The 22,951-nt window shown below is 34.9% G+C and overlaps 2 protein-coding genes and 1 long non-coding RNA gene across 3 annotated transcripts; all 3 read right to left on the bottom strand.

Annotated features, from left to right (window-relative positions):
• Positions 1-1,284: 1,284 nt before the first annotated feature.
• Positions 1,285-2,109, bottom strand: LOC143584309 (uncharacterized). The gene has a single exon (XM_077066390.1). The coding sequence runs from the start codon at positions 2,107-2,109 to the stop codon at positions 1,285-1,287; it is 825 nt and encodes a 274-aa protein (XP_076922505.1).
• A 6,390-nt stretch (positions 2,110-8,499) lies between these two features.
• On the bottom strand, positions 8,500-10,100 carry LOC143584298 (uncharacterized). The gene is made up of 3 exons (XR_013144340.1): positions 9,853-10,100; positions 9,632-9,762; positions 8,500-9,438 (listed from the first exon to the last, which is right to left on the bottom strand). It is a non-coding gene; the product is annotated as an uncharacterized LOC143584298 (long non-coding RNA).
• Positions 10,101-12,541: 2,441 nt separating this feature from the next.
• On the bottom strand, positions 12,542-18,402 carry LOC143584294 (uncharacterized). Its single transcript, XM_077066379.1, has 7 exons — positions 18,310-18,402; positions 17,984-18,116; positions 16,026-16,129; positions 15,764-15,935; positions 15,183-15,323; positions 14,714-14,912; positions 12,542-14,384 (listed from the first exon to the last, which is right to left on the bottom strand). The coding sequence occupies exons 1-7, from the start codon at positions 18,339-18,341 to the stop codon at positions 12,805-12,807; spliced, it is 2,361 nt and encodes a 786-aa protein (XP_076922494.1). The 5' UTR covers positions 18,342-18,402; the 3' UTR covers positions 12,542-12,804.
• Between the last annotated feature and the right edge of the window lie 4,549 nt (positions 18,403-22,951).

Raw genomic sequence — 22,951 nt, 5'->3', positions numbered from 1 at the left:
TTCAGCTGAGTCGTTGGACTCGGGTTGAACTGGTGATGTAAGTTCAGAGCATGGGCTACCCGGGTTGCTTCTAGACGTTTCTTCAATAATGGGTTCGATTTGACCAGTTCCATTGTCAACCGCACCCCCCAAACAATAGAAAACATACCTGGCTCGTAGTCATTCTTCTCGACTTTCTTTACCCAATTCCACCCTTTGTTTTCGTCAAACACAACGTCTCGACTAACAACAATTTTCCGGGTGTTCGGATCGAAGAGACGGTATGCTTTTGAACCCATATCCGACCCGAGATAAACGAGCTGTCTTGACCTATCATTAAGTTTCTTTAGATGTACAGTATCAACTTTAGCATACGCCATGCACCCAAATACTCGAACGTGTTCAATAATCGGTTTCTTTTTCTTGAACCGTTGATATGGAGTTTGATCAACCAAGGCCCAGGTTGGGACCCGATTGATTAAAAAGGTTGAATGTCGAACCGCTTCTCCCCACATATAATTTGGTACCTGCATTGCCTTTAGAATACTCCGCACCATCCCCATTAAAGTTCTGTTTCGCCTTTCTACCACGCCATTTTGTTGCGGCGTGTACGGGGCGGTAAAATGCCGAACAATTCCACTTTCATCGCAGAACCGATTGAAATCACGTGAAGTGAATTCTCCTCCCCTATCGGTTCGAAGAGTTTTCATTGGTAAACCCGCCTCCGTCTCGATTAGGGCTTTAAACCTCTTAAAACTTTCAGACACTTCACCTTTTTCTTTCAATAAAAACGTCCACATATATCGTGAGTAATCGTCTATAATAACAAAGACATACCTATTACCCGAGATAGTGGATGGGGTTATTGGACCGCACAAATCACCATGAACTAACTCCAAAGGTTGGAATACTCTAAACGAGGATGTAGCCGGAAATGAACGCCTCGTTTGTTTACCCACCAAACACGATTCACACAACTGATTTTCGTGTTCAACATGTGGTAAACCCCGTACAAGATCCTTCTTAGCCATCGATTTCATTAACTCGAAAAGTCTTGCGTGCCAACGCCATGCATCATCTTCAATCTTTGATTGCAAACACACGGGAGCTCCAATTTTCATTCGTATTTTGTAGAGTCGGTTTTCGGATCTCTTGACCTTCATGAGTAACCTCCCGTTCTCATAGTACATGGTCAGAAGATCATGTTTCATCCGAGTGTCACATCCGGACTCCGTTACTTAACCGAGACTTATTATATTACTTTTTAACTCCGGAATGTAATAAATCTCGGTTAGCAAGTCTTGGTCACCCGATTTTCCTTGGAAAATAAATTGAGCCTTTTCCCTTGATTTGAACAGATGACCCATCTCCGAACTTAACCCTCCCGGTTATGTTCTCATTTAACTCTAAAAAATACGACCGGTTTCCCGTCATAAGATTACTTTCCCCATTATCCAAATACCATACATCATCTTCGACCCGCTCGGTCTCGTATTTCTTTGGTATTAGGTTTTGTTCATTTAAGAACACAGCTTGATGCATATACGCCACATCATCAAAATTTTCATGGGCTTCTGTTTTGTTTGCTTCTTGACCCTTTTGAACTCGGTCCGGGCAACCATATGCAAAGTGACCAAACTGGTCACATCGGTAACATAAAATCTTTGACCGATCTTTTTTCACCCTTACTTTTCCCCGACTTGATGACCCTTGTTCGGTACTAGGGGTTTGATATTGGCCATTGAAACGGCCTCGACCGCGACCTCGACCTCCTCGTCCTCGTCCCCCATTAGATTCAAAAATTCTATGACTTGATGAATCATATTTGCCGAATAAAAGTTTACTTTGGTCACCTCCTTGAATTTCTTCTTCTCGGATTCGCTCCTTATAGGCTCGGAGTCGACCTACAACATCTTCAAATCCCGTTTTATTGATATCCAACATTTGCTCAAGCGAAGCAACCATTTGAATATACTTCGATCTTGGGAGACTTTTGAGAAACTTCTTTACCAACCTTGCTTCATCTATAACTTCGCCGAGAGCCGCTGATTTCGAGGCAATGCTCGATAACTTGCCCGCAAAGTTATCTATGGAATCTGACTCGTTCATCTTCATATTGTCAAATTCCATTGACAAGGTTTGGAGACGTGCTTCTCTAACCCGTTCGGCACCTAAGTGTCGGGTTTTAATTGAATCCCACATGGCTTTAGCAGTTTCTTGATCTCCAATTTGCATGATCAAGGTTTCGGGTATGGATTGAAACAACAAGGCCATAGCCATGTCATTTTTGTCTTCATCTGAGACACCCTAATTGATGGTGTCCCAAACTTTGTGAACTCTTAGGACTACTTTCATCCTCAGAGCCCACACGGTATAGTTCGTTGCAGTTAACATTGGACACTGAACGGAGGATGGCCCGTTCTCTTTCCCCTTTGGCGGCGGCGGTGGAGTCGTGTCACCCATGGCTACTTAAACCCAACTTGTTTGAATAAAGTAACAACTGCACTAACTATGCGATCGATAATGACAACAACTTCTTTGGGAGATCAAACCAACTTGTTCGATCAACCACGTCAACAACTTCTTCGGGAAATCAAAACCAACTTGTTTGATCGAAACACCTTCTTTGTTGGCCGTTAATTATCGCGTTCTTGAACCGAGCTCTGATACCAATTCAAGAATGATAAACGATAATTAACGCACAACTTATAAATAACCGACTTATATTATAACCATAAAATATAACTCAAAAAAACTGATTACAACATCTTTGGTAGTGATTGTGGTGATTGTTGTGTTTGTTGTTGTGTTGTGTCTAACACTAACTTTGTACATGTATTTATACTAGTAACCCAACTTGGTCACCAAGCATAATATGTGGTCACCACTCAACTTGGCCACCAAAGTGAACTTGGGCAACAAGGTCAACTTGGCCAACAAGGTGAACTTGGCCACCAAGCATATGTAATGTTTCATAATACCCCTTAGACTTTAACCGACTTGTTAAAACCTCTTAGGCCCGGTTCACCGACTTGTGACCCGGAATAGAAATTAATCCAACAGTTATAGTTAATGAAAAATCAGATTCCATTGAAATATGGTCGAGTCGGTTTTCTTCATGTGACCAAAGATTATGAAAGTTGTAAACCAGACTGCATACTTTAACCAAGTCATATATAACCTGTATGACTTCTGAACCCCCTCATGCAATTTAAACCTCCATCTTACTTCAATGAAACATACCCATAGACATCACTACCAACATCATTCATTATCTTTGATTCATAACCAATCCCATAGGATAAGATATTAAAAAAATTAGACAATTATTGAATAAACAGATTCGTTAATTATTAATCCTATTTAACGCATAAATATTTATAAAAACCAGATGAAACAATGCAAGTCCTGAAGGTTGGTTTCCTGTGCTTTCATATATAATCAATCCCAATTGTTTTAATTCATATCACATAGTCTGTGTTTCTTAGATGATCTGCGATATTAATCAGATATACCATCCGTTATCTATGAATCTTCCCTATGTTCATTCCATATTCCCCATCTCCACTTCAAACCAGGCCAACGAGCCATGCACTTAGACTTGAAACTTTCAGATTTAACACTAACATCACTATGGATGAGCAACGAGACCTCTGACAAGCTGACGCATTGGTCCAAAACACAAGCAACAGATGAGAAAGTCAAAAGCGAGTCAACTAACAACAGATGGGCAAAAAATGTTTTCAGTCGGTGCCTCCCATCCACAGTCTCACAACCTTCTGGGTTCAAGCAAGTTTCTAATCTCGACCAAACGCCTGAACTAATACACACTAATACACAGAGAATTCACATTTGGGAAAACCATGAACACCTTGACTAGGGTGATTTGTTTCAAATCACGAGTGTCTTCTGATTTTGTTCGTTGTTGTATGATTTCTATAGGTTTATAATCTCATTGATGTTGTTAGTTATTGTATGATATTTTTTAGGTTTATAATCTCATTGATTTTGCTAGTTATTTATATGTTAGATTTTGTTTGTTATTGTATGATTTCTTTAGGTTTATAATCTGGTTGATTTTGTTACTTGTATGATATATTTAGGTTTATAACCTGATTGATTTTGTTAGTTGTTACTTTGTGGTCTGATTGTGAAGTGCATAAATAACAAATGGCACCAATGGAGGAGAAGAGGCCAAGGAAGCAACCTACAGCAACCGAACAGGCCAATAAGCGACATGCGGCGAATAAGATGCAAACAAGGACTCCAACAAAAGATATAGTTTGGCCTTCATCTACTAGGCTTGTGTATAATGCAGGGCTTGTGTATAATGCAGGTAAAACTAAATTAGATTTAGTTTTTATACCTTGCTATAGTTTTGACAATGCAAATAATATATCCACGTGACGTTTTGTTTTTTCCAGACTTTTGTGTTGTTTGTGATTTCAAATACAGTCTCATCTCACCAGGTAACGTTATTGTAAACAAGGCTAAGTTTTTAATAGAGCCTTTATATATGGTTATTTAGTTAGGTAGTGGTCTGTCTTATTGTTACACCCCGACCAAAGGCGGCGGAACATGCCAAGATGTAACGATTGCCCATAAGCACATGACACTATTAAAGCGACAATATTTAACAAACTCATTTCATTTCACATCATCGAAAATGTCACATAACAATATTCATAACAAGTCATAACAAAATATAACAAAAATATAGCAAATCAAATACGGTCATTTTTTTACTAATATCCTAATGGTATTTGTGAGGTATTCTTCAAGCATCCGAAATCAACCAAGATGTAAACCTGTAACATTTCATAAAATAAAGTTTGTCAACACAAAGATGGTGAGCAATTCATAAGTTTGAGCAACAATAGTATATAGTAAGAAAAGCCACAAAACTTGTATACAAAACAATAGATAAAAGCACTAGATTTGGATAAATAGACAATCGCTAAACACATTAGTGCCACCTAGCTACAAGGGGTTGCCAAGTAGTCTAGGATTTTATAGTTATAGTTAATTGCATTACGTTAATGACACCTTGCCATGAGGGGTTGCCAAGTGGTCTAGGATTTATAGTTCCACCATCCAAAAGCGATAAACACATAGGCAAATAGGCATAGAACACCAAATCGAACAATTATTCAAGTAAAGTATACAACAACGTTTGTGGTTTAAGACCCAAGTATAAAACATTTAGTTTAGATAAGAAGAAATGTCACCCCCAAAACAAAAGATAGAAAACGGGGTATGAAGTTACCCACTCAAGTAATAAACTTGAAAGTTGATAATTTGGAGATTTGCCGGAACGACGGGTTTAACGTATGAAGCCTAAATAAAAGAAAATCTTGGATTTAGAAAGGTTGTATTGAAGATCTTTAAATAAAATAATTGTTGCAAAAAGTAAACAATTAAAGTTCAAGATTTAAAACGTAACTATTTAAATATTTATAATAATAACCCTTTAAAATGTAAGTTTGCTCGAAACCGGGTTAAAGTATCTAACCTTAATATTTACTTAACCAATGTTAAGTAATTAGGTGGGAAAAATGCTAAAATGCAAGTTCCATTGGGCTAAAGATACTAAAACGGGTCTTTAACGAGTGTTCGGGTTGTTGGTCCGGATCTTGACGAATGGTCAAACCCAAAGTCAACTTTCCAAAATATTAATTGTTATGAGATAACTCACAAAAACTTTATAAGACTTAACCAAGTATGTAGATCTATTCTTTTAGAACTAACAACGTACGTTAAGCGAGTGTCCGGTTTTGTCGGTCCAAACTTTGTTATGAGATCAAGTTGGATCCAACATTTCCAAGTACTTAAGAAAATAATTAAAATCAGTTTGTAAACTATTTTTAAAGAAATATACAAGTCTTGATAGCTAAAAACACACTTGTGTGTTTTAAGCGAGTAAAAATCGGATTGATTCGGTTTCCATCTCACAACAAGTTCATAGATGGATTCCACATACCCATATATCATAGACCTTGTATAATAATGTACAAATGAAAATATTTAAGTTCTACAACTAAAAAGTCAACAACAAGTCTTTTTAACAAAAGTTCGGTTTGGTTCGGTTTCCATCTCACAATGAGTTCATAGATGGATTCCACATACCCATGACTTGTAAATGTGACTAACTAAAATGAGCAAAAGTTAAACATAAATAATATGTGCAAGCAAGTTATGTGAGTGTATATATATTACACGAAGTCCTCCATGAAGCCTTGCCTTACGAGGTCCGAAACTTAACTAACCGGAGTCGGAGAAGTAACTACCAAAGGTAACAAGGGGTATATATATATATATATATATATATATATATATATATGTTGTACAACCATAAACAAGTGTTAGTAAAGTTAGATGAACAAATTAGAAAGGAAGATTAAACTTAGTTTGACATTTGGAAGTCAAAACTTCAAGAACACATAAACAAACAACCTTGAATCTATGGAGTTTTGAGAGAGAATTTGGAGCAGGAGCAAGTGTAAAATGAAAAAGATGAGTGTGTATATATAGGGTAAGGGTCAAAGCTTATTTACAAGGTTCTGTTTTATGTTTTATAAACAAGCAAAGCACAAAACAACAAACAAAAACGAAATGTGTGTAGGTGGCCCTAAACTCCGCGCGGCCTCCTCTTGGTCGCGCGGCACAGCGTGCCCAGGGGGGCTGGCCCAGCTCGTCTTTTGTGGTTCGTTTGTGCGTCCGGAAGTTCGTTTTTATGTATTTTAGTCGTTTTTAGTCCGTTTTCGAATCCGTAAAAGAGGTTTTTCAAATTGAACAAATGAGAATGTTTTGGTAACATAAAAATCCAATATTTTATATATCATGAGTTTCGGTTTACAAAATGGGTCGGTTTACAACGTAACACAATGCATAAACGAATACAAACAAGACCCGAAATTGACGAATGTCACACTTATGAGCACCTCCTTCAATGCTTCAGGTTTTGCCTTTGTCTTATGAGCACCTCCATCATATACAAAATTATCCTATGGGGCAGTGGTCTGCACAAATTCGCGTGACTCGTGGGTTGTGGTAATTCAGAAGATAGGTACGTACGTTCTTTACATTTAGTAGTGGATGGGAGGATATGGCAAAACACTGTGGTGTTCTCCAGGGTTGATATTGATGTGTTTCACATGAATGTTTTTAATGAAAGTTGCTTAGAGTTTGGTATGGGAGTAAGAGAGGATTTATTGGCTAGTTATAATTATCCGTTTGATGATTGTGATGAGGAGGATGCTGCTGCTGATGATAATGATGGTAGTAGGAAGGGGAGAAGGCACCCATGGCAGAGAATAGCTTGAAATATTACCATTTACCACGCCCACATAACTATGGCCTAGACTTTTTGTTGTTCGTCACTACAAATCCAGTCTCATCTCATCACGTAACAAAAAATATCCAGTGGGTCCAGTGACCGTAGGAAATCCGTACAAAACGTGGCATATTTCAGGAAAAAAAACATTAGCATACCTTGGGTTTCCATTTCTGGTTCCTCACAGAACGTGGCGCCTCAACCGGAATGCTTTTGTTCTTTTCCGCGTCCATTGGATGATCAAGAGTTATATCACCGTCTACTGCAGTAATGGTTGGCATATGTAGTGCCTAAGATTCAAAAACAAGCGTAACCATATGCGCTAAGCGAATACAAAGTAAATCACATTTTGTACCCTAACGACATCTTTGTAAGCTTTCAGATTGTTTGATGCCAAATAAAAGCCATCTCGATTAGATTTCTGTTGAAAAACCTGTGTGACACAATCAACTGGGTCTTCAGAATCACCCTTAGCAGCAGAGTGTGCACAAAGATTGGTCAGACTATCCAACTATCCAATCCAGGGAGCACACCAAGGCCTGCCTGACCCCTCTCATATTTATCAATAGCCAAATAAGAACACCTAATACAACACAAATTGTGTTAAACAAATTATATAAAAGATAAAGCTACAAACATACATACTCGGTGCTAACTAGAGTCACAACAACAGTGTCTAGTAGATTAGAAAGGGCTACGGTAACATACAACAGTAGCAGCCTCCATTACTTTCAAAACATGAAATAAAAAAGTGATTTAAATCCATTTTAAACGTAATGTAATGTATCTAAAAAATAAAATCAGAATCAATAGTAAAACATATAGATTAGATTAATGCATATGAAAGCAGAATCCATAAAATGTGATATAAATCCATTTTTAACTTGATAGAGCATCAAAACATCAAATCCGAAGGCATCATACATTAAACTCATGCAAATAGGAAACATAGAGATTCAAAAACCTAACAATGCATCGAGATTCAAAACCTAACAATGGAACAATATTTAACCTAACAATGGAACAAGAGGAAACATAGAGATTCAAAACCTGAAGATCAAATTAAACCAACACAACTACAACCATCATCAAAACAAAACATCACATCAGCAGTCATAATACATTAGATTCATTCATAGTATGTCAGACGAAATACATAAATATTGATTTAAATCCAATTTTAACCTAATATTATGCAGCAAAATCCATAAAATGTAATTCCAGACAAATTTTAACCTAACAATGGAACAAAACAGAAGACATGAGATTCAAAATCTGAAGATCAAACCTAAACAACTACAATCATCATCAAAACAGTAGTCATCAACTCATCATACATTAGATTCATTCGTAGTATGTAACACGAAATACATAACTACTGATTTAAATCCAGTTTTAACATAATATAATGAACCAAAGTCCATAAAATGTGATTTGAGTCCAATTTTAACATAACGATGCAGCAAAACAGGAAACATAGCAACTAAATACATGTTTGATTCAAAAACTAACTGGAATCATCATAAAAGACAAGTAATAAAAAATCATAAAATGTGATTCGAACGGTTGTGATTGTTACCTTGAAGAAGATTTGTTGAATGTTGAGGATTGTAATAGATGTGGTGTGTGAAGGGGGGTTTATAAAGGGAGTGTAACAAAAAGTGGGGTCGTAGAATGGGGTGTGTTTACAAAAGGTTGTAACAAACTTTGGGTGGGAAATGACGTGGAGAGTAGGAACACGTTCCATCGATTAAATCGTTTCGACCGGTCGGACCGGTAAAGTCCGAGCCTTAACGTTCAACCGGTATTAAATCGGTCAGACCGGAATTGTTTTTCGCAAACCGGATGACCGGCGGTTGGACCAAGATCATCGGGAGGGCAGGGTTTGTAACGCTGTCGTTCGATTTTCACCCGTCCCTTTTCATCAACTTGCATCATAATAACAACTATTGAAACAAGAAATATGTAAGTGAGTGAGTAGGTTAGAAACTTGAAAGAAATAATGGAGAATTTGACAAGTGAGAGTGCGGCGTCGGTATGCGATATTTATATCGAGGGTTTAGTACATAGTTTCATTCTCAGCCCTTTAGGTATAATACTTGCACAAGTATTAATCCTTTTCATTCCTATAGTATCAAACAAGATTCACAGAACTGTTAATTATGTGAAATATGAAATAAATAAGAAACATGTGTATATTTTGGATTATTAATGAGATGAGATGTATCGAGAACTTTAACAATTCACATGTTCATTTGAAAAAAATATATGAATAACTAACAAAAAAACAGTATACAAATTATGTAAAGTTGGCGGTACCTTGGGATTTATTTGTCGCATTCCTTAGCACACTTTATCTTTGGAATCATTTGTATCGACAAAGTCCTTAAGTTGTTGAGTTGGGTCGTCCTCAGATGGTTGTTTGCTTGCTATCCATTGACTTTTCCTTACTGCATAATTTGAAGACATGTCATAACCATCAACAATAATATATAGAATGAACATCAAAATAGTGTTTTTTTGAAAAAATAACTACTTACATGTTGCCATTGATAATAATGGCTATAAAATTGGGTGTCTTCGCCATGTGATGGGTTTTTGTTTTAGGGGTATAATAGTGTTGTAGAACCATATATATATATATATATATAATATCCACACACCCACAATATAATAATAATAAACATGGGCGAGTAAAACTCATCCCCCCTCCCCCCTTATCGCCCCATTTGGGGGGAGGGGGAGAGGTTCCAAGTTAAAATCGCCCCTTCTCGCCCACCTAAGAACGTGCACCAGAATTAAAAAAAATAGTATTAGTATTGTTTAAAATCTCAAAGTTAAACAGTGAAAAAATAAACTCAACAGTCAACAGGGAAGTTGTGAGAGATTGTAAGTTTGTATTTGATTATGATTAGGGCCCTAATTGCTAACTGATAATAGCATAGGCGTTTTTTAGGTTGTAAACCCCTATTTTAGGCTTAAAATGAATCTAAAGTTAAAATCAAGCTAAGTATAAATAATAATACATAAGATAATCAAACCTTTTAGTTAGTTAGTTAGTTAGTTAGTTTCCTCAGCTTGAAATCGAAATCAAAAAACCCTAACCCTAGTTTTTCGCTCCGCGAGTGTTGGTAGTAGTTCTTCTTCGTCAAACCAGAAGCTTGAAACCCTTGTTCTTCTTCGATCGATCGTAGTACTGAGAATTATAGGGCTGTGCAACATAAGCAAACCGACCCGAACCAGATTAAAACAAGAATTATAGGGCTTGAAACCATGTGATCTTCATGGTGGTGGGGTTGTTGATTATTAAATATCACAAATATAAACTAATGGACCTAATTTAATATGTATAGAAAGGGAGTAATTTAATATGTATAGAAAGGGAGTGATGTGTTGATGTTGATTTTACATTGGGTAAGGCTGCAGTTGAGTCATTGTCAAATGTACTTTTAGCTAGTGATTTGATGTTGATTTTACATTGGGTTACGGGCTACTACAGTTGTAATTCAAAAAAAGGTTGCAGATACATTGTTGAGTCATTGTCAAATGTACTTTTAACTAGTGATTTATCCACGCGGTAAAATCGGATGGTAAAACTCGGGTGTCGCAGCAGCGAGTCAACGCGGATTTATTCGGTAGTAGCTACGTTCATTATGATACCAGAACTAATTAAACAAAATGAAAACAAAAAGAAAATTGAACTGGGCCAATGGTATGGCGTCAGTAGGTCCCGGACGGCAAAGACAAGTCAACCCGAATTGAGTCGGTATCAGCTACGTTTGTTACGGTACTGGAACTAAAACAAAGAAAACAAAAAATAAAAATAAAAATTGAGGTGGGTGAATCGGATGACGTCGGTCGGTCATAAAACACTGAGACGGTAACTCTACGACACTTGTATAACATATTATAAACTTTTTGTTAACATATTTAAGACAATGTTTATTTGGTCGGTAAACCCGGACATTAAAAAAACTCGATCATTGCAGCTGTGAATTGACTCGTATTCGAAGGTTGTGGTGGTGATTGGTAAAACCGGGTCGATGATAAAAATCCCATTTAAAGAAATTAAATGACACTTAAAAACAAATGATAATTCAAATAAACCAAAAATATAAAAATGAAAATTAGAAAACATATTAAAAGAAAAAAGGTCATTTAAATAAAAGGGAAGAAAATATTTGGTTTTGTCAAGAATTAAAACTATGCTTGCTAGAAAGGAAACCGGTTTGATATTGTCTAAGTGTATCTTAATGCATAAAATCCTAGATCTTAAATCAATTTAATAAAAAAATAATATTATTCTTTGAATAAATCTTTTAATCAAAATTGACAAACTAAATTAAAAAAAAAGATAAAACGCTTATACATAAAGTGTTTCAGGAAAACCCAACCCGTCCCATTTTAATGTGTTGGACGGGTCAACACAACCTGCTCGTCTTGACCATTTTGGCACCTCTAGTTGTAACCATAACAGGAATTAGTAAAGAATAATATAAATGGAGGTCACTTAGCTATTGTAAATTATATTAACGAAATACAACTCTATGATATTGTGAGCTATAGGTTATAATTCATAAAACTTATAGTGAAAATATTAGAAACCGGCATCAATATAAACAGTTAAAAACGAATTGAGTCGGGACGTCTTTTTCGTTGATAACCATGAGAATCGTTACCATAAATTCACTCACAATCGACAGGATAGTTATGATGGGTACAAAAAGATTTTATGCATATTTGTTGTTAGTTGACCGGTCATCGGCTTTCTCGCCTGTTGTTTGTGTCTGTGTTGCTACTTGTGAGATGGTTTGAGTTCAGGTCAAAATGTATCATTTTAAACATCCGTGAATATGGTTCGATGAAGGTGGTGATGGTAAAGACGGGCGGTAGTGGTGTTGACTGTCGAGCAAAGGCATGGGCAGAGACGGTGGTTGAGGTGGCGGGGGTAGTTGCGCACAATGTTTGTGGACGTTACAATTAGTCTAGTTTAAATCGACCCAAAGAAACCAATATACAAAATCACAAAACAAAATTTTCCCGTGAAGAACGAATCACGACATGACACGTTTACAAAATATCATTCATTTCGCCTTGTAAAAGTTACATAACTTATGCTTGTATTGTTTAAAAGATTTGCATGATACAAATAAACATACACCAGTTTTGTACAAGGTGAGAAGTGTACACTATATGTGTAAAGGTTCACTATATTATAAACATATTCTTGAAAAGCTTGTGTCAAACAAACACTAAAGAAACGTTAACGAATCGAAAAAAAAATGTAATCAATGTGTATCGAACGAGATTCACCACGTCTTTTCTTATTGCAAGCCTATGTAATCAATGTGTAACGAATGTGATAATCTCCTGCTCGAAAAACAAACAAATCAAATCAAATATACATGAGACATGTATATCATATACGTGTATCATAAAATACTAAAAATACAAACACTTACCAGATTATACGCGTGTTAAACAATAATTACTCACTGATGATTCATCTTACTTAGAGCCTGGATACGAGCAGCTAGCGAGTCATAGTCAGGAAGCTTTGGATGAACATGACTCGGTTTTTTCACATTATCTTTTGTTTCAACTTTAGTCTCAGAACTCAGATTCACTGGTTTTGGTGCTTCTGTTGTTTTCGGTGGTGGTTCGGAAATCTTAGTATCGGGCTTTGTTCGGAAAGGCTCTTGTTTAAAACGGGCTGGGTCGGGTCGAGGCTCGGTGATGTTCTCAGATTGAGATGGATTGGAAATTACTGTTTCACCCATGGGCTCAACCGGGCCTTTGGTCCTGCGTGACGAGCCCGAGCCCGGGCCCAAATGAACTTTACCAGTGGACGTTCGTTTTGAAACAGGTGAAACTTCTTCTTCAGAGTCGGTTTCGTCATTATTGAAAAACTTATTTGGCGGTGCAAATAGTGATTCGGTTTTAAAAGATTTTTGTACGCGTAATGTTTCATTGTAATCATCCGAATCAGAATTCGTCACAGAAACAGTTGGTTTTTTGTTTTCCAAACTGTTCGCTCTCGAACTGAAAGAACTCTGTTTAGGTGTCGGGTCAACTTTTACGGGACTTTCTTTGACTTTCGTGTAGGGCGGGTACTTAAGACCACCTTTGTTTCGAAGACCACCTGTCAACATTCCAAATTTTATATCTTTCCCTGTATCAAAATCATCATATTCGCTACGAACGGTTGATCCCGTTTCCACCAAATCATTCAGCTCGATTCGGGTTACTGAAGTTGATTTTTTTGACTCGCTAAAACTCGACTTTCTTGTTTCGGTTTCAGAATCTGGACCATCTGAAAAGTCAAACTTCACCGAGTGGTCAACAGATTTTAACGAACCAGCCCGGCCCATATTCTTTTTCGGGCTTAAGTCTCGGTCTGGAGATGGAAAAAACGACTTGGCCTCCGTTTCATCGTACTCTAATCCCGTATCGAACCGTGGACCGTCATCAGAATCGGTTTCATGGTCTTTTGTATCCCTTAAAATGTTTTCTTGGTCAACGGCATTTCTTTGACCGGCCTTTTGTTGGTAAAAAGCCGAGTTGTCACGTTGGTTATAATAATCAATATTTGCATATTTGGAAGAGCCTTCATTATCCGCATTTGTAAACCGAGCTCTAGATTCTTTCTTTGAACTAGTTTCATGTGTTTCAAAGTGATTGACCGGATTCTCGTTAACTGAACCATTTATGGATCTCAAACTGTTGGATTTTTTGGTAGCTTTTGGAGAAGTATCGATGTCAGTGGGACCCGTTTGTTGACTCTGTATCTTTGACTTTCGATCATTAAAGGAGGAAGTATTGCTATATGAATCTTTGAAGCTATGTTGACTATTATATGATTCGGTTGAATACTGTCGGGTAATCTTACCCTGGCTTGATAACTTTGCAGCCGCTCTAGCGGCAATACTAGCCCGTTCTGCTGACTCAGCTGCAGCCTGCGCTGCTGATGTGGCATCCTTGAATTCCATATTCCAGTTCTCATTACCAAATGAAGAATTGCTGTTGTTTCTATGGAATGATTGGCTCAAGTTCATCATCCCGGATCCCCGTCCTGATTAAAAACCGATATTCAACATGACCATTATGCCCTTTAACTCAAAGTTTTAGCTTTTACAATTTGCCTACCAATTTTTTTATGTTAAGTAGGAAGTTAACACTTTAACCATTTAACCACCGAACAGATACGAGGGGTATTATTGTCATTTTTGCATATTTTGACATGTTTGGTGTAAATGAATCCAATTGCATAGTTGATTGTGTGGCCTCTTTTAAACATTTTTACAGTCGAGGGGCCTAAAAGACAACTTTTGCAATAATATTACTCGGTGACCTCCATAAGCCATTACTCGTAAAACATTAATCTAATGAATATTCATATACCTGAAGGCCTCATATCATCATGAGTCTTTGCAGTGGTTATATTCTGAGCGTCTAATGTAAATCTTCTATTCTGCTGAGAATAATCAAAATGTTCATTTGGATTTTCTTCATGAATCTGCACATTTTGAACATTTGAAGTTTGGAATTTAGGAGAATCGACACTAATCGTGCTCGCCTTCTCAAAGTATGTAGGCCCATTCTGCACAAAGAAATTTAAATTTAGTTATAGTCAACTCTAAAGAATAAAGGATATTAAATCTACCTTTTAAGGGTTTCGATAAAGTAGTGTAATTATAGATTACACGACAATGTAAGTACATAATTACACTACTTGTATATATAATTACACTACTTAACTCGCACAGTTAGCTAGCATGTTTTTTAGTTTGCACGTTAGCTTTCACCTACCTTTTTAAAACTGATATACCATACATGAATGTAAACAACATTACAAGAAATTTGAACTCACCAACAAGTCATCAGGAGGCTTGGATTCTTTCTCTTCAAATGAAGTTGGATCCCAACTGATGTTGTGTTCTCTCGCTACATCGCTTAAAACTTTTACTTTTGTCTGCACGTTTGGTGCAACTGCCGATAACTTCTCCACCAACTGAAAATATAAGCAAATTACAAAAAGAACACTTATAACCGAGAATTCAAACAACGCCCGTGTAACCCATTAATCTAAACAGGCCAAACAGGGTGGCATGTTGACATTATATGATATATCCTAACTTTAAATGGTTGACGGGTCGACTTGTTTAATTAAACAGGTTAAACAAATCAACTCAGTCTTGCTTAGTAAACTGGTTAAACAGCTCACCCGAACACGACATCTTTATTAAACAAGTTGGACCCATAACATCCCAAAGTTTGTTTTATTTCGCATAGGGTTTCGGGTCGTGTCAGGCTATTTTTCTCTAACGGGTCAAATTTCACCTAAAGTGTATTAATAAGCATAAAACGTCCTAAATATTTTTCTTAGAATAATTATATTAACGTTGAAATAATAATTATAAAAATATATTTCAAAATTTCAGATTATCGTACCATGCGGCTTACACCACACTCAGGACGCAGCTCAATAGCTGCAGAAACAAACTCTTTCCCATATTTTGCTGTAAAGTGTTTTTTAGCGTCTACAAGCTCGGGTATATCTGAACATCTAGGAGCTGCAAATATCACACTCGTAACCGCTTCCTTCAGGTCAATGGGGCAAGTTCTAACACAAAATATCATCAAACTATTATAATTAATAATAATTTTCAACCACTTAAATAACATCATTCACAAAGCAGGTAAGCTTGCTTACTTTTGTGATTCGATGATAGGCAAGCGTGCTACAATAAGTTCACAATATATATCTATCAAATCGTATGCAGCCACCATCTTCTCTTCTCTTATAACATGTTCAACCTGATGCAATATTAGCAAATCTCTTATTACATGTTCAACATTAAAATCATGCAAATGTGCAGATCACAAATGAGAACTCGAGCTGAGCCCAAGATCGGCTTGTTTTTGACTTATGAGAGCTCGAGCTCGACTCGTTTCGGGCTCTTAGTCTGAAGCTCGAGCTAGCCTCTTGAGTCATTGTCTCAAGCTCAAGCTCGGCTCGTTTATTATTTATTAGCTACACTATGTACAGTTTTAGTTATTTTTATATAATTTGAGAAAAACCTTAACAAGCCAAACAAGCTCTTATTCTGAAGCTCGATCTCAGCTCGTGAGTCATTTTCTCAAGCTCGAGCTCAGGTCATTTGTTATTCAGTAATTAAATTATGGTCATTTTAGTTATTTTATGTACTTTGAGAAAAACCTTAACGAGCCTTAGCTAGGCTCGAGCTCGTGTGCAGCGCTTAAACGAGCCAAAGCTCGGCTCATGATCGGCTGTGCAGTGTGAAATCAATACATAAGATTCCAAATAAGTTAAAACGTAAAAAACCACTAGGCTCGTTAAAGCTCGACGAGCCTGAACAATCTTCCCATACAAGGCTCGAGCTCGGGCTCCAAAACTAAACAAGCTTTATTTGAGGCTCGAGCCCGGCTGTGCAGTTTGAAATCAATACATAAGATTCCAAATAAGTTAAAACTAAAAAATCACTAGGCTCGTTAAAGCTCGACGACCCTAAACGATCTTTCCATAAAAGGCTTGAGAAAGGCTAAAGCATGGGCTCAATAACTAAAGAAGCTTTATTTGAGGCTTGAGCACAGGCTCCATGACTAAACAAGCTTTATTTGAAACTCGATCTTGGCTCGTTCTCAATAAGGCTCAGCTCGAGCCCGGCTGTGCGGTGTGAAATTAATACATTGGATTACAAAAGAGTTAAAAGCTTAAAAAAAGACCACTACGCTCGTTAACAATCGACGAGCCTAAACGATCTTCCCAAACAAAGCTCGAGCTCGGCTCCATAACCAAACAAGCTTTATTTGAGGCTCGAACTTGGCTCATGCTTGATAACGCTCGGTTCGAGCCCAGCGGTGCAGTGTGAAATTAATGCATTGGATTCCAAAAGAGTTAAAACTTAAAAAGACCACTAGGCTCGTTAACGCTCAACAAGCCTAAACGATCTTCCCAAACAAGACTTGAGCTCGGGCTCCATAACCAAACAAGCTTTATTTGAGACTCGAGCTCGATAAAGCTTGCCTCGATCCAGGAAATGCAGTGTGAAATTAATACATAAAATTCCAAATTAGTTAAAACCTAAAAATAAAAGCACTAGTATCGTTAACGCTCGACGAGCCTGAACAATCTTCCTAAACAAGGCTCGAGCTCAAGCTAACTAAACAAGTTTTATTTGAGGCTAGGGCTCCATAACTAAACAAGCTTTAATTGAAGCTCGATTCGAGCCCGTCTGTGCAATGTGAAATTAATGCACTGGATTCCGAAAGAGTTAAAACTTCAAAAGAAAAAAAAAACATTGAGCTTGTTAATGCTTGACAAGCGTAAACGATCTTCCTAAACAAGGCTCGAGCTTAGGCTCCATAACTAAACAAACTTTATTTAAGGCTCGAGCTCAGGCTCCATAACTAAACAAGTTTTATTTAAGGCTCGAGCTCAGGCTCCATAACTAAACAAGTTTTATTTAAGGCTCGAGCTCAGGCTCCATAACTAAACAAGTTTTATTTAAGGCTCTCGCTAGATAAAACTCATCTAGTTATGAGCTTTTTATCGACCGGATCTCTTTAATTAAATTAGCATAACCTAACAATTTTAAAAACTCCAATCAATGATCCAAATGAAATATCACAAAAACCGAAACAACGTACTCGAATTCTGGCAGTTCGATCCTGTCCGGACTCCAACAACTGAGCCAACTCTTTCTTCATCTGAGCAATCTGTACTACCTTCTTATTCCTCATTAACTTTATCCGCGACGTCGCTAACTTCAACGACGTCTTACTGCACAATCAATCAATCAATCAATTCAAAAGTCAACGCTACAACAACAACAATTACAACAAACTTTTATTATACAAAATTTTAAAACACTAGCAATAATAATAATAATAATAATTTAATTTTTTTTTTTTGGATTTAAGTATCATACTCATTAAACTCAAATAATAATAATAATGATGATGATGTTACTTACCACTTAGCGATCTTAAATCTCTTGTTCAACATTGACATAATAATAATATGATGATGATGAATTCACTGTTTGATTGATTGATGAGGTGATAATTAATAAGAAGAAGAATAACAATAACAATAATAATAATAATAATAATAATATGATGATGATGATGATTTCACTGATTGATTGATTGATGAGTTGATAATAATAATAATAATAATAATAATAATAATAATAGTAATAATAAGTCTAAAAACAAAAAATTTCTAGCATAATAATAATAATAAGAATAAGAATAATAATAATAATAATAATAATAATAAGAAGAAGAAGAAGAAGAAGAAGAAGAAGAAGAATATAAATGTATAAAGTGTAACGAAGAGGATGAATATGAATAGTTGAAAGATGATAATAATAAATGTTGAAATCAGTTGAAGGTTTCGAATAATATTATTATTAGTTGTTGTGACAGGTAAGGAAGAAACTTATAAACGATAAGTCAAAATATTACTAAACTAAGTTTCATGGGCCGACTACGTGTTTCATTTGTACATCTGGATTGATAAATTCAAATTTTTTACTGCTTTTATTATTATTATTATTATTATTGAAACCAAGCGGTAAAGATTGATAAGTTATAAACGATAAGTCAAAATATTGAGTCTTATAAGGGCAAGTTTGGGATTGAGTTCGAAAAATGTTTATTGACTTATTGAGATTGATTTGTATATCTGGAAAGATAAATCCAAACTTTTTACTGCTTTTATTATTATTATTATTATTATTATTATTATTCAAAAAAAAGGTGGTAAAGATTAATAAGTTGCTTGGAGATATTAAGGAGCTGAGTTTCTCGTGGATAAAAAATATGGGCGAATTGTTTAAATTTGTTGGCAATTTCGAATGATCTTCCTTGAAGTGCAAGGCAAGTAACTTGGCGAGCAAGACACAAGTTATTTATGGATCCATATACTTCTTAATGCATTTCAGTTTAGGTTGTTAGGTCTATTTTAATTAATTTACCTATTGTTTAGGAATCCTAGTTAGACTTTAACATGTTTAGGTTTGGTCTATATAAACCGTGTAATGTTTCATTATTGTAATTGAGTTTAGAGTTTGTTAATGGAAGTTGCTGAATTTACTTTTTTTGTTCGGGTTGATTTATTTGATTTGAAAAAAAGTAGGTTGGAAATCGAATCAAACTAAAAAATAATCACTTATTCAGACAACTTAAGATCGAGTTTCAAACTGTAATCGAATTCGATTCGGTTTTTAATTTCTATCTGATAAACTAAATAGATTTTATATGTATAAAATATAATGTTTAATTTGATGTCATGTTTAATCGATATCAGATCTACCATAACCCCCGATCGCGATATTGGTTTGACCTATCTAGGTTAAACTGGTGTCTCTTCAATGTGAAACAAGTTCGGGTAATCAAGCATATCACCTAAAAATTAGAAACTGAACTTATATTCGGTCTCATACCCAAAAATTTCGTTCATTGCTTGTTTCAAATATTTTAGGTTTCGTATTTTCATACCGGATCGTTTCTTTTGTTAACGCTAGTTATACAATGTATAGTTAAAGTTAATGGCAAGTTGGCAACTTGTACTTTTGGGATGGGTATGTTATCATTATTAACGTTGCGTTCAACTAACGAGACTAATATTTTTATGGACAAGTATCAAATATGTAAAATATTATTTTAGTGAAAGTGATTTTATAATTTATAATGCTTTAATAAAACTGCATTAAAATAATTAATGGTAGGTTATAATTCAAATTTGAACTCAAAACATACGTGAAAATTGATGAATTACATACATATAAGATAACTTATGAAGTCATGTCAAATACATTTTTATTTTCATCTTATATTATACGGATTGTATAAAAAATATTAAACTAAATATTGTATAGCAAATAATAAAAATTTAGAATAAAAAAATAAACTTAATAATTAGTCGAATAAATACATTAAGATAAGCCAGAAAAGTAAATAATAATAAAATTTAGAAATAAAAAAAATGAAGCAATAAACAAATCTATTTTATCAAGTTTTTTTGACGGGAAAAAATCTAACATAATTTTAGCAATTAAGTATAAAACAATAATGATTAAGATTTAAGAGGATTGAAGGTTTCAATCATGAGCCGAACTAGTTAAATATAGTCAAATCATATAGACAAAAACGCATAACTTAGCTCAAAATAATATATATTTTTTTTAATTATCTTTTTTTCACTTACAAGTCTCAAAAAAGATTTAAAGAAATATAAAGAGTGAATAATGAGTTCCTATATTTAAAAAACTCTTATAGGTTTCTCTCATATTTTAAGGAAAACTCGAGATATAGATTCTGATGTAAAATAGAAAAAAAAAAAAAAAGAAATTCTTTGTATTTTTTTTTTTGTAATTTAAAGATAAGGATAGAAAACTAAGTTGATTAAATGGTTGTTGCCACCTCCACATTATCGATGTAGTGGCTAGCTCAACTGCCACTATGTTATCCGCCACCTTCACCAAAACCTATAGCAGACATTCCCACCAGCGCTGTCATCACCATCATTGACATCCATCGACCATTGTCGTTACCCTCATAAAAGCATGTATATCATGGGAACTCATTTTGATATACTTATTTAAAGCGATATGCTTTTAACAAAATCTATTCCACAAGGTCTTATGATTAAACGTGCTAAAGCAACTTTAAATATCGTAGTTATGAGATACGTAAAATAATTCAGTGCATTTGTCTTTTTCTCATGTGTCATCTCATGATAACTTTGTTTAAAAAAAATACGCGTAATCCAAATTTTGATAAAACAAATAGATACGTGATAAAATCATATATAGCTAAAAGAAGAAAAAGTTGAATGTGTGTTATATTTATACATGATACTTTTATCCATTCCCAAAATATAAACAGAATCTTTTCACCTAATTTCATATATAGAAGTTATGATCTATTGGTATGATGTTCCGTAAATTGATGATTTTGAATCTTTACAAGGTACAAGTGTAAGATTAAAAGAAATTTTTGGTGAAAACTTTTATTTTAAAAGAAAATTATATAAAAAAAAACATTAACATAAAAGCGTAGTTAAAAAATAATTCTTTCTTATTCAACTGTAAATTCGTGGTAGGTTGTTTGCTTGAGTTGACCGAAGGCAAAGTCGACTGTGGGCCCATGGATTAAGAACACAAGACATGTGGGGAATCTGGTTTTTCGGTTAATGGACCCGCATAATCAATTATGACTTTTATTTATTATTATTATTATTATTTAAATTAAATTGTGATGACTTTAAGTTGTCTTTGAACAAACCAATTTCTATTAGTATTTAATTTGTCAACGAACTTGTGGTAGAATGGTAAAGGAAAGACTTAACGTCTTATAAGTTTTATAAGACGTAAGAGCCAAAAAAACAAAGAAAAGTAAACACGAATGGTGACCGAAACTTCTACAACCTCAATGAAATTGAACCTACACCATTAGTCTTTCTCTTTTCCTCCTTTGATTGGACCCATAAGAATGAGACGGCTTTGATATCATTCACCAATTTTGTGACCATGAACGGCTTATTTTTGAAAATAATGTAGCCACGACCTTTCCAAATCATCCAACATGTGACACCTAAAATAGCTTGAACCACCTCACACACGACTTTATTATGTTTAAATTCACAAGATATTCCAATATCTCCTTGATCGAGTCAAATATTCTGGACTTTGGTAACTTAAGCCATGCATGTACCCTAGCCCAAACTAACTTCGTCGCCAGACAATGAATCATTAGATGCAATGAGGATTCCGGTTCAATACCACACAAAACACATTAGACATCTCCAGCATTGATTCCTTGTACCATAACGTCATCTTTGTAGATATATGTAGAGGTCTTATCCATAAGTAATCGTCAAATGAAACAATTCACCTTAATTGACATGCCCTTATAAGTGATTATGTATATTAGATATTATTAAATGAAAATTAAAGGTCGTCCATATATGATCTGACTATCATTAAACTATATCAAGTCCTCTTTAAAACCCTTAAAAGCTTCTTTTCATATGATAAAGTTGTGCAATTAGAACTCATAACTTAAAAGACATGTAACATCAATAGCTTTAAGATGGATTATGTGTGAAAGTATAATTATTAATAATTTAACTTATGATAATGTTTTTGGTGAGTCAAAATACATTTATTTTTGTTAATCTTTTCTATTCTAAAAAACTTTTATTATATTTATTAATATTATGAAACATCTAGTTTATTTTTTTTTGGTTTATGTTTTGTATTCTTTTATTCAAATATAAATTACATTGAAAAAAAATGAGAAATAAATAATGAAGTATAACATAGCTTGAACGACGAACAAAAGCTGAAGTGATACTGATATGATGAATGGTTAAATTAAGCATAAAACAAACCTTTTTTTTGTATAATAATAATAATAATAATAATAATAATAATAATAAACACTATGTTTAATTAGTTTCAACTTTTGTACTTAATATCAAATTAAAGATTGTTTTTTTTTTGTCAAAAGCATGGTAGCCTATATGATTTATTTTTAAGAGGTAACCTATAATTGATCACCGATTCATTAATTCAAGTCAAACAAAGTTGAATCTGCACAAGATCT

This window comes from Bidens hawaiensis, unplaced genomic scaffold, assembly GCF_021521415.1.
Source record: "Bidens hawaiensis isolate Kalapana, Puna unplaced genomic scaffold, B.hawaiensis_p1.1 tig00032904_1, whole genome shotgun sequence".
Classification (NCBI taxonomy): domain Eukaryota; kingdom Viridiplantae; phylum Streptophyta; class Magnoliopsida; order Asterales; family Asteraceae; genus Bidens; species Bidens hawaiensis.
This window is presented reverse-complemented; position numbering and strand designations above follow the sequence as displayed.